The 12,977-nt window shown below is 38.4% G+C and overlaps 1 protein-coding gene across 7 annotated transcripts in view; it reads right to left on the bottom strand.

Moving 5' to 3' along the window:
• The window catches only part of CIB4 (calcium and integrin binding family member 4), a 45,909-nt gene that overhangs the window by 5,570 nt on the left and 27,362 nt on the right, over positions 1 to 12,977 (bottom strand). For 3 of the 7 annotated variants that reach the window (XM_039346003.1, XM_039346009.1, XM_039346008.1), the window contains 4 exons: positions 7,260 to 7,401; positions 4,906 to 5,015; positions 4,475 to 4,563; positions 2,629 to 2,758 (listed from right to left, as the gene is read on the bottom strand). In XM_039346003.1, coding sequence (XP_039201937.1) covers positions 2,737 to 2,758; positions 4,475 to 4,563; positions 4,906 to 5,015; positions 7,260 to 7,401 — 363 coding nt within the window. In that variant the 3' untranslated portion in view covers positions 2,629 to 2,736. Of the gene's footprint in view, positions 1 to 2,628; positions 2,759 to 4,474; positions 4,564 to 4,901; positions 5,016 to 7,259; positions 7,402 to 9,481; positions 9,985 to 12,977 lie in introns of those variants that run through there. The other 4 variants (XM_039346005.1, XM_039346004.1, XM_039346006.1 and 1 more) reach the window with 3 other exon arrangements.

Here is a 12,977-nt window from a genome sequence, read left to right as displayed (position 1 = left end):
GGTTATACAATATTCCAGAAAAACTGAAGAATTGGAGGTGATCAGCTGTTAACCCATATCATGTGTCATTCATCTATGCTGGCTTCAATTTCATGCTTATTTTTTTCTGTATAAACAAGGTAAAACTAGCTTATACCTTCTTCCCTGACCGAAGGGATTAATTGTTGGTATTTGAAAATTCTGAATTAGTCAAAGTTAATAATCTAATACGAATCAGTTTGGTGTAGATGCCAACTGGAAACTGGGAAACCTTGAGTTCTAATCTTTTCTTAGCCACAAATTAGCTGGGTGATCTCAGGCCAATCACTTTTTCTTAGCCCTAGGAAGGAGGCAATGGCAAACCACTTCGCTAATCCTGCCAAGAAAACTACAGAGACGTTCCCAGGTAGTTGCTAGGAATCAAGATTGACTTGAAGGCATCCAGATACACATGCACAAAATCTCAAAAAGTGAATAACCATATAGTATTCAGGGTATGCTATCTCTCAACCTGGACTTTTCATTTTGTTATTCTGCATATATGCCACATACTGTAACATATCTAGCAGTGTTTCCGGCATTTTAGTACCAAGCCTAAAATAATCACATTCATTAACAAACATAAAACTCATCATTCTGTATCTCAATTCTTTATAAGCAAATCCAGTACACAATGTTTCCAGTGAGATATCAGCAAATCCAGAAAGAATCCTAAAATAACAACAAATCCCTTTAATCCTGATCAAATAAGATGGATTATATTCCATCTTTTTACATAAAACAATCTTGTCTTTAATTCATTGGAAAGATCATTGCTCCTTATCTTGAATTTTTTCAAACTTCAACAAGCTTCTTTCATAAGTCCAGCAGGTAGAAATTATTCCAATTACTCTTTTGAATTGGCATTTTTATTTCCTTCTTAATTTCTACAGCCTCACCCAATTTTTTGGTATGTCCAGTGATGAATTCTTGTTCATGTTGTTCATATTCATGTCAGATCATTTTTTTCCCAAATCTTTTTTTTATAATAGTATCACAGCTTCTTCTGGGAACAGGGCATTCAGAAAAACATGCAACATACCCAGCAATGTTGATTCAAAGTCCTATTATCATTTCTCAAGAACATTTCTGAACACTATCATTAGTTGCTTATCTCATTATGTAAGAAATAACTTTCTTTCCCATGAAAATGCATTTATTCTTTAAAATTCATTAATTTCAGGCTTAATATTCAAAATCAAATATTCCAACTTTTCCTGAGCCCTTAAACTGTTTAAAACTTTCTATGTCAAAATGTTGACTTGCTTTTTGCTGCTTACTTTGAATTTATAAAGCTTATAAAGAGAAAGATTCATTTTCTTACACATGTTCAGTATTTCCAGCCTTGTTATTTGAAAGGGGCCTAACTTCTTTACAACAGTTCATAGACAATATCTGAAGGTGTTTAGCAAAGAACTTGCAAACTAGCATCCTTTGAAGGCTTTGGCTGTGATTGGAACAAGAATTTCAAGTTTTCTCCTGATTGTCTTATAATTTGGAGACTGCTGCCGTACAGTCTTCTCACAAGAAGCAACTGTATGGAGAGTTGAGCATTCTTGTACCACTGTCTTTCTTCAGAGATGGTCAAAGGAACCAAGCTACTCATCAGTTTCTTGTTCTTGGTCACAATCATCAGCTTCACAAAATGTGGAACTATCTTAAGTCTACCTTTTCTTCCCCAGAAACGGAAGACTTCTTGAAGAAAAAGGGTGACCTTCCCGATGTTTTGGACCCTTATTAAGTTTTGAGCAATTATTTTCAATGTCAAGTTTCTGAATACAAGTAGTCCTTGAATTAGGACTTGTTGCTTAGCAATTGTTTGAAGTTATAATGGAACTCCCTGCGGTACCTATGACCTATTTCTGAAGTTCTGACAGTCAGGATCCTATCCCATGGTGACATGACATTTGTGCCAGGTGTGTAGCAACCAGCCCACATTTATGGACATTTGCAACATCATGCAATCATGTGACTGCCTTTTATGACATTTTTGCCCAAAGCTGGCATTTACTTCTGATTTTCAGCAAAACTGACTCATAATGAACCATTGGATCTCTTAGTGACTGTGGCATTTGCTTAATGGTGGCAGCATTTGCTTAACAACCACTGAAAAAAGATTGTAAAATCTGGTTGGTCAGATTATAGGTGACCTGTTTTATGACATCACAACTTACAATTGCAATGTTGTAATAGGCTCCATTATAGTCATAAGCCATGGACTACCTCTAATTTCTCTGTTGTCTTTGTTATTTCATCTCTGCTTACTTTATTGTGCCTATGGGTGCCTTCAAGTTTAGAGAATATTGCTTCTTTTAACTGATATAGTGTTCACACTGAGAGCTTTTGTGCTTATGAATTGGTTAGAAAACCTCTAAATAAAGCAGTAATGAATAAAACTATTTCCTTTTTAGGATAGAGGATTATAAAGAAAGTTAAGTGCATTGTACAGCCAAATCCTCCCTCTCTTCCTGTACAAAAATTGCTTATAATTGCTATGAAAATGTCATTCTCTATAATTGCACTGGATGGAAAAAAAGAGAATACATGACTTTTTTCTTCCCATTCTCAGAATCATTGTTTATTTGCATATTCTTTGCAAAAATACATGGACTGATTTGCTATCTGATCTTTCATGGCAGTCGTTAAAGCTATGTTTGTTATCTTGTGCCTGTCCAGTTGCAAGATCCTGAATTTCCCATGTTGTCACATTCTTGTCTCTCAGAAGTAGATCTTGAAGGATCTAGAAAGAACATTTATTAGTTTTCTGGACTAGGTCTCCCGTCTTTAAATTATTTCTATCTTCCTTAGTTTGTTCTTGGACACCTTACTAAACTTATGTATAATCAGATCTACCTTTTATAGCAATGCTGCTTCCTGTCCCCACAATTCTGTTTTCTTCAGGAAATGCCTAAACTTTGTGTTGACAATGTGGACTGCATCAAAGCTTAAGGTCTAACTAAAGATATTACCAGGTGTATGGGTCAATTCGACACATTACTGTACAATACATTTAGGAGTATACTTTGAACAGTTATTCTATGAATCCTGCCATTAAGGTATTCTCAATGGGATGCAACTTAGCTGACATTTTATCCAGTAAATCATTAAGAAATTGAAACAGTCACCTTTATTTGCTTCAAAATCAGATTAGAGATAAATAGTTCATGTTCTCTAAACATAATAGCAATAACAATAGCTCTCAGACTTGTGTACCACTCCATAGTGCTTTACAGCACTCTCTGGTTTACAAATGCCAGCATATTGTCCCCAACAATCTGGGTCCACATTTTACTGACCTCAGAAGGATGGAAGGCTCGGTCAGGATTGAACTCCAGACTCTGGGCAGAGTTAGCTGCAATACTGCACTCTAATTACCACCACGACTCCTACATTCAGTACCAAGTAAACCATAAGCTAATAAAACAAGCTGGGAGAACCAAATAAGGGACAGATTCTGAAGCACCTTATGGGTTTTCAGGAATGTAGTGGAGCCAAAAGAAGTCCAATTAAGTCTCCAGAAAATAAAGAGGTAATAAAGAATATGGTTTCAAGAAAGTAGTTAATCGCAGTCTCGTTCTCCATTTCTGAAGAAGCCCAATTATAAAAGACATCTTTGGTTGGAAATGTAATGTCAAGTCATTCATCCTAAGGTCACAATTTGAACTTTTTTGAGTCAATCTGAATTCCAAGGATTCATCACTTAAAAATAACTTAGTTCTTGCTCTAGTAGAGTTATGATTTAATGACATATACATATAAATGCATTAATATGCTGATGTGAAGCTGATACGCAGTCAGAAGGTAAATTTCTGATTGCTTTTAATCATTTTGCATAGTCAGGTGAAGCCTGGATAAAGGTTCTTCTAATTGTAATAATAATTGTTTTGGGAAGGGGTAGAAAATTTTCTGAGCTAAAAAAATGCTGAGCTTGAATATCCAGAACAATGTAAGTGGGACATTTAGTAGTCCCACATTTGTTGAAGATTCCAACATGGACAACATTTGAAACAAATCTAATGCCTCAATTTTTTATCTTAGGGACAAAAAAAATGGGTGATAGTCCATCCTGAATGCTATGTACCATCCAATTTACAGAAGAAAAAGCCAATGGAATTATTTTTTAAAAAATAAATTTCTTGTAGTGAACATTGGAAACAATAGTTAAACAATAGCTTTTTCCATCTTGCTGCCTGACGTTTAGTGTAGTCTCCAGTGTTAATTTTTCTTCTATTCCCTTCCCTATGTTAGAAATCTGTCAAAGCTGCCTTGGCCAGGTTTTCTGTAGCGTTACATCTGATATAGCTTAGTACAAAATAGGCAGAATTTTTTTTTCTGTAGGAGAAATTACATAAAACATTATAGAATGAGAAATTTCAGAGCTGGATTTGAAGCATGTGAGAACTAAGAAGCTCAACTACTGTACATTGTGGATGGGATGATAGGAAATTGTTCTTACTTTAGGAAGTCTGGAGACTTTATCATAGCACGTTCAAATTCTGCTAGAGAGAGCATTCTGTCATTATCCAAGTCAGCTTCCTCCAAAATCTGTTTCAAACACAAAGTATGTATTATATAGAAACAGTATTTCTGTTGTTTCAGATTAGTCAACATAAGAGTTTTATTTTTGTGCTCCAAAACGGATTTCTTTTTCCAATCTCATTCTCAAAATATGCTTGGACTACAACTCGCAGGCATCCCAGGGAGCCACTGACTTCCCAACTCAGTCGGAAGGTACTAGGTTGGAGACAGCCATTAGAAGACAGAAGAGCTCTGCCTTTCATGCCCAGGTTCTACTGAAAGGATATTTAAACCATCTAAAACAATTTTATGCTAAGGCCTCAGTCACTGAAACCTCAAGATTTGTTGTAAAAGAAAGGAATTACCTACATGGTTTGCCAGAGACACAATTTCTTCCTCACTGAGGTTATTCTTATTTATTAATCTGCGGATGACATTTTGGAGATCTTCCTCATCAATAAAACCATCATTGTTGAAATCTGGGAAATTAAAATACTGTGAAAAGTAGAAATAGGGTGGAACTTGGAAGATTTACAGACTATTATGCAGTCCAGTGCCAATTATTTAAGAATTACACAAACAATAATACTATTATCTTTACTCATAAAACTGCCACAGAATCTCAGTCCATGCAGTCCAGCAGTGTTTAATGACTAAATCTGCTTGATGTTTTGCAGCAGAATATGCCAAGAACTGGCCTTGGGACACTCTGTATAAATAGACACTTGATAATTGAGTTGTACTCCCTCTTTTTCCAGATTTGTCCCAATTCTGACAATCTCATTCCTTTTCTCCTTTTTTCCATTGACTTCCACACTGAATCTGAACATGGCCTGAAGCTGCATGTGCATGCCATGTACACAACATATATATAAGGAAGAGTGTGTGATGGGGAGGCAGTGCCATTACAGGAATCATATGTGCACAATTTAATTATGATTGGATGAGCAAGCCATTCATTAGAATTAATCCACCCAAAGAGTGGTAAGGCTATTTATTTATTTATTCATCAGATTTCCAGGCCACCCAATTCCAAAATAATTCCTGGTGGCTTGACAAGTTTAAAAGACTACAACATTATATATTGAACAAACAGTATTATTTGGCAGGTATACATTAGAACAGGCATTGTTGTTGTTGTTGTTAATTGCGAAGTCGTGTCCGACCCATCGCGACCCCATGGACAACGTTCCTCCAGGTCTTCCTGTCCTCTACCATCTTCTGGAGTCCATTTAAGTTCACACCTACTGCTTCAGTGACTCCATCCAGCCATCTCATTCTCTGTCGTCCCCTTCTTCTATTGCCCTCAATCTTTCCCAGCATTAGGCCCTTCTCCAGTGAGTCCTTCCTTCTCATTAGGTGGCCAAAGTATTTGAGTTTCAACTTCAGGATCTGGCCTTCTAAAGAGCAGTCAGGGTTGATCTCTTCTAGGACTGACCGGTTTGAACGCCTTGCAGTCCAAGGGACTCGCAGGAGTCTTCTCCAGCACCATAGTTCAAAGGCCTCAATTCTTTGGCGCTCAGCCTTTCTTATGGTCCAACTTTCACAGCCATACATTGCAACTGGGAAAACCATGGCCTGGACTATACGCACTTTTGTTGGCAGGGTGATGTCTCTGCTTTTTAGTATGCTGTCTAGATTTGCCATAGCTTTCCTCCCCAGGAGCAAGCGTCTTTTAATTTCTTGGCTGCAGTCCCCATCTGAGGTGATCTTTGAGCCCAGAAAAATAAAATCTGTCACTACCTCCATTTCTTCCCCATCTATTTGCCAGGAATTGAGAGGGCCGGATGCCATGATTTTGGTTTTCTTAATGTTGAGTTTCAAGCCTACTTTTGCACTCTCCTTCTTCACCCGCATCAAGAGGCTCTTTAGTTCCTCTTCACTTTCTGCCATTAGAGTGGTATCATCTGCATATCTTAGGTTGTTGATATTTCTCCCGGCAATCTTAATTCCAACTTTTGATTCATCTAGCTCTGCCTTTCTCATGATGTGCTCTGCATACAAGTTAAATAGGCAGGGCGACAGTATACAGCCTTGCCGGACTCCTTTTCCAATTTTGAACCAATCAGTGGTTCCGTGTCCAGGCATATGAGGGAATAAAAACAGGCATATGAGGGAATAAAATGCAACATGATCATCCCCAACTGAAAGAAGCCACCCAGAACATCCTGAGAAAGGTTTGGAGGAGGAAAAAAAAAGTGATGTGTTTCTCTGGTGGGAATCTATTCTACAAAGCAGATGAAGTTGCAAAATTATTCAATGCTGGGAATACCAAATTACTCAGAATTTAAATCTTGGATTATAGATATATGCTTTCTGTTTATAAATTGATAGTGCAATTGAATATCATTGCAGTGGGAAAACTAACAATTTCATGTCATTTCAAGTTTTAATGAGTAAGTTGAAAATTCAGCTGAATACATTTTTTGTATGTGGTATGATTTTTTAATCTTTTTTATCCTTTCCCCCCTTTATTCCATTTTTTAAAGTAAAACCCAAAGTAGCCATATTATGGCTTAGTATATTGTATGAACCAAACAATTGTTTCTTCTTGGGCCATGTCTGCAGACGTTTCTATCCCCTCTTTGAAAAATAAAATGGTTCCAATCTCACCTAGCCTTCCAATTCCTGATCTCATCCTCAAAGTGCCTCCAGACTTGGGGATTTTTGCTTTTTCATATACTGAAACTGTTATGGGGATATTACAATGGGGAATGACATACCATAAATCCGAAAAGCATACTCAATCTTAAGTGTGGGACATGCTAGGTAACTGAAGACAGATGCCATCCCAAGAATGTCCTCAAATGTAAAGTAGCCATCTGTGGAGAAGACCTTGCAGATCCTGTCCCTGAATGGATTCATCTGGGTGAAAACAGAAGAACTTGACTATTTAAATTGAATAAAAATAATAATTGTACACAATGTGGCTTGATCGAATCTTTCTTTGATAATATATTCTTTGTAAAACCATAAACAGACTGCACTGAAATATTTTTATGCTGAGAATATCCTCATACTCAAGAAGAATGTTCCTTTGATTAAATTGTAAAAAAGATGCTCCCCCCCCCCGCATTTCCTAGCTTCCTGTTTCAAGCTATCTGCAGTTTTTCTTGTTCACCACTAGGTGGCAATAGACCATTAGTTCTAAGAAAATACTTTTCCATTCTATCTGCACCTGCCTCTTTGCTCTAAGTAGCAGAACAGAGAAAAATAGCAAGGAGCAGATTGAATGGGTGTTTTGTAAACCGTGAAGGTTTTTTTTTCCTACTGAGAGATAGTGATGGGATCAAACTAAAATTCCTTGAAGATGGGAAAGAGACATTCTTGCTAATATAATACTGGTAATAAATCACCAACATTTAGAGCAAAGAGTAGAATATCTGTACAGTCCCATTATCTCTAATAAAGCTTTGGAAGATGCAACCATATACAATGGCTGGATTATATCTAGATATAAAATGCTAACTCTAGGTTACTAAAACTATTCATGTTATGCTCTGCCAATCATATTAGAGCTTAACCCTGGCTCATACTACTTGCTAAAACAATATAACTCAATCCCATTTTTGCCTAATCTAGTACGTTCTATGACCCCCATCCAATAGATAATATCCTCTACCATTCTCTCCTCTACCATTAGATGACAGCCTTGCAAATCATCCAGCAAACATATACTGGTGATATAGTTTCAACTATTCCAGTGTCAGCTGAGAACTTTGCAGCAAGTGAGAGATCCAATAGGTTCTTGACATACTTTGTAGACAACTCCATTGTGGGAAGTCAGCCCCCCCCCAAGAAAGAAATATTTTTGGGAATATTAAAAGGCAAAAGTATTATATTTCCCCAAAGGATCTTAAAGGCAGAACACACACCCCTCAAGTCTCTCTGCCCCAAACAGAAACCAGGTCTGCAGAAATGCAGATGTGATAATCTTGTCAGAAAGACTGGAGTCAGGAAGCTGGGATTAGAAAGAAAGATCCCTAGAATCAAAAATCCCTCACACCAAAAAATCCAACAATCAGCCGCAGCCACAGGAAAGCAAGATATGACCTTTGGGACATAATAAGATTAACCCACCACCATCAGAATACCAGCACATTCAGACTCAGGTCAAAATTCATGCCACAGGAACAACTCCAAACAAAAGCCCAAGAAGGTATAAAAATCCACTCCGTACTACATGTAGTCAGTTGTTTTTTCCAGAGCCATCTTTCTGTCTGGCTCTCCTCTTCAATAAACTACAACCTTCTTTCTAAAGCAGTCTCCATGTTGTTTATTCCTGGCTTGGACTGGACCCTGATGAATATTTTTCTTTCAACACCATTGTCTTAAAAGGTGAGGAAGGTTAAAGAGGGTTAGCTATACTAGACTTAGTAACGGAAGGAATGGTTAAGAAAGTGAAAATTGTAAAAACCTTGGTAGAGAACATTCATTTGATCCTAAAATTCACAACGTTGCAGATAAGAAAAACTGAAAGTAGAGTTTAGATATATTCTAAATATCAAGAGAATCTATTTTAATAAACTACAGGTAGTCCTTGAGTTACAAATGTAGTGGAGCCTTCCAGTGGTGGGATTCAGCTGGTTCACACCACTTCAGCAGAACCAGTAGCTAATTTTTTGTTGCCCAAGTCCAGAATGCATTTTTGGAAGCAGCATCCATACAGAGAACCAGTTGTTCACATATTTGAATCCCACCACTGGAGCCTGCCCATCCACTCGTAGAGTGAATCTCATTCAAGGTATGAGATCGCTCCCTTGCTCGTTAAAACGTACATGGCTTGTTAAGCAAACATGAGGGTATCTCAGGCTTGTTAAGCAAACATGAGGGTATCTCAGGGTGGGGAAGGCCATGGAGGGCCTAGTGCTGGAACAGGCCCTCAAAGCCTCCCCGACCCACTAAGCTACTGCATGCTTCCCCCTCCCTCCTGCGCCAGACTCACCAGGAAAAGATCCATCTCCTCTCTGTTGTGGTTCCTGATGCCACCTGGATTTGAGGCCAGGGAATGCTTCCGTGACACACACACACACACACACACACACACCCCGTAGCCTGATCTGGGCTCTGGAGGCATTTTCCAGACCGCTGCCACCTGGATTTGAGGCTGGGGAACGCTTCCGCGCACCCTACACAACCCAATCCGACTTCTGGAAGCCTTTTCTAGGACCGATCAAGCCATGGGGAGGCTGTGGAAGTGTTCTCTGGCCTCAAATGCGGGCAACAGCAGCCTGGAAAAGGCCTCTGGAGGCCGGATTGGGCCATGTGGGGTGCGCGGAAGTGTTCACCAGCCTCAAATCTGGGCCACAGTGGCCTGGAAAAGGCCTCCAGAGCCTGGATCAAGCCACGTGGGTTGTGCGGAAGCATTCGCTGGCCTCAAATCAGGACTGCAGCAGCCTGGAAAAGATGTCCGGAGCTCCGATCCAGCCTCCAGAGGTACAGGGAAGCGTCCCCCAGCTTCAGTTCCATTCTCTGTTGCAAAGAACAGAGGCCTAAAGTACCATGAGATCACAAGAGATCAGTATGTGAGATCTCGCCCCACTGATCTCACATGATCTTGCGTTACTTTAGGCCTCCATTCTCTGCGAATGCACCGAAGGCCTAGAGCAGCCAAGAAAGGGAAGGATCTTGATCTTTGCAGGGTGAGTATTGAAGGCCTGGTGCCTAGGGAGACCCGGGGCAGGGGTGGGGAGGGAGGGACTAACCAGGGTGAATGTTGTAGAGCCACTGCGGTCACTCATAAGGGCAAACGACTGCTGTGGTGCTGCAATATTCATAACTCGGGGATTACCTGTATAAGGGAAAATGTAGGAATGATTCCATGGTGAGAAAACCTGAAGGGAAGAAAAGTTCAAAAGGATTGAGAAATTCTGAAAAATTAGATAATTAAGACCCCAAGACACAATATTAAATGGAAATAAAAATGGCAGATAGATGATGAAACTGGTATGGCTGCAAAGAGAATTCTCTGACAAACTAAGAAACAAAAAAGTAGTTCTCAATGGTACTACATCCACATGGAGAGAAGTAAGCAGTATTAGTACCTCTTTATAAAACCCTAGTGAAACCACACCTGGAATACTGCAGCTAATTTTGGTCACCATATCACAAAAAGATGTTGAGAGTTTGGAAAAAAATTCAGAGAAGAACAACTAAGATGATCCAAGGCCTGAGACTAAAACATATGAAGAACAGCTGCAGGGCTTGGGCTTGGCTAGTCTAAAGAAAAGAAGAAATAGGGGTGACATGATAACATATTCCAGTATCTGAGGTGCTGCCACAAAGAAGAGGGAGTCAAATTATTCTCCAAAGCACCAGAAGGCAGGACAAGAAACAATGGTTGGAAACTGATCAAAGAGAGAAGCAATCTAGAATTAAGGAGAAACTTCCTAACAGTGAAGACAGTTAACCAGTGGAACAGCTTGCTTCCAGAAATCGTAGGCGCTCCATCACTGGAGGTTTTAAAGAAGAGATTAGACAGTCACTTGTCTGAAATGGTATAGGTTCTCCGGTTTGAGCAAGGTCCCTTCCAGCTCTATTCTATTCTAAAATTAAGTTTAAAACATGAAAAGTGGGCCACATAACAAAAATAGCAGATCTCAGAACCATTACTTGTAATCTTAGTGAATACTTTTATGTACATGGGAAGTGTCAAAAAGATTGATGATATGCTAACATTATTCCATTTTTTAAAAAAATGTCAAGAAATGTAGATTTTGTACACTTAGATAGCTCACCTGCAGTATTCGTAAAAAGGATCTGAATATCCATGTAAACCACAGATTAAGCATGTGTTAGTAACATTCTGCAGCTATCAAGAGAGAAATAATGCAGTCCTGATCTACATCGGCAGAGGTATAATTTTTCTGCTTAGCACTGTACTGGTAAGACTGCTTTTAGAATACTTTATCCAGCTTTATTGCCATAATACAAGAAGGATGCTGAGAAATTGGAAAAAATACAAAGAAGAGCAACAAAAATGTTGACGAGCTTGGACTCTAAATTTATGAAAGATGACTAAAAGAATTTAGTATATTTCACCTAAATAAGAAGACTAAGGGAAAACAAAATAGTACTTTTCTAATACTTGAGGGACTGTCACAGAGAAGAGAGTGTGGATTTATTTTCCATAGTTCATGAGGATAGGAAAAGAACAATGGGTTTAAAATTTACAAAGAGATCCAAACTCAAAACATAAAAATATTTTCCTGTTCACGAAAGCTATTAAGTAGTGGAATAATCTGCCTCCTAGAACTGTGGATATTTCATCATTGGAGATTTTCAAACAAAGATTGGACGGCCATTTTTCTGGGAGACCTGAGGATTTTTGCCCATGCAGAAGTTTGGACTGAAAGACCTCTTTCATTCCTGTGCCAAAAGTAGTAGTTGAAATTTGCACTTTACACTAATCTCTAAAGCTGTCTATTTGTTTTTTTTCTTAGCTCTTTGTGTGACCCTAGCCAGTTATGGTCTATTCAACTAATCACAAATAAACCATGGGATAGTGCAATAACTCACTTGTCTGAAAACAAAATGTTCAAATATGTAACTGATTATTGACTATAGTGGATTTAAAATGGAGGATTTTATACAAAGCCATGAAGCAGAGAGACTATTTTATGGGTGCATAAAATTTCCAGGTTCAGGAGTGCTGTAGAGATTCAGGGATGCTAAGAAGTTATAATAGAAGAGGTCAGAAGCATCTAGCTGGTTATTTTGGACTTTGAAATAATCTAGCAGAGATCTTCTTATGTTCATTCATATATTAATGTGCATATGCCCACCAATATGTGCACATCTTTCTTTCTACAGTACTAAATTTTGTGCTTAGTTTCTCACTAAATTTACAAAAAATCCTTTCAATCCTTACATTGTTTTATTCATATGTCTAATTATGTTGCCCAGCAAAACAAGTTCTTGAGTTCCTTCTGTTTTAAGATTAAGATTCAGAGACAACCCTGGTTGAAGGATTTGCAATGGGAGGCGGATATTTCTAGCCTTCTCTCTAAAATAGATTCTGTCTCACTCTTGGCCAGGAACACTAATGAAAAACAAATCAGAAAAGAGAGAGAAAGAAAGGAAATCTTCATTCTCTATTGTTCTTTGTGAAAGGAAAATAAGTGCTTTCTGAAATAGTCCTGAAAATGCGTACCATGTATACTGCTTTCTCTGAAAACTATTATTGTGCCCCAAATAAGGGTGATTTTTTTCCTCTGGAGTTTTTATTAAAAAGAGACTCTTAAACTTCAAAGGGAATCAGAGGTCATCCAGATCCTATTACAGCCTGCATCTGATGCTCTGGGTCTCATAGACTCCTCCCCACAAATGTCTTTTTGTCCCACATCTAGACAAAACTGGGCTTCAAGCATACTGTTAGACGTTATGTTGCATTTCAAAACATGGATTTGCCCCATCAGAAAGCAAGAAGCTTGAAGAAAGGA

The sequence above is a fragment of the Crotalus tigris genome, unplaced genomic scaffold (assembly GCF_016545835.1).
Source record: "Crotalus tigris isolate CLP2741 ecotype Arizona unplaced genomic scaffold, ASM1654583v1 scf7180000017987.690289119674:8195010, whole genome shotgun sequence".
Classification (NCBI taxonomy): Eukaryota; Metazoa; Chordata; class Lepidosauria; order Squamata; family Viperidae; genus Crotalus; species Crotalus tigris.
The sequence above is the reverse complement of the archived record's forward strand: the minus strand, read 5'-3'. Positions and strand labels throughout refer to the sequence as shown.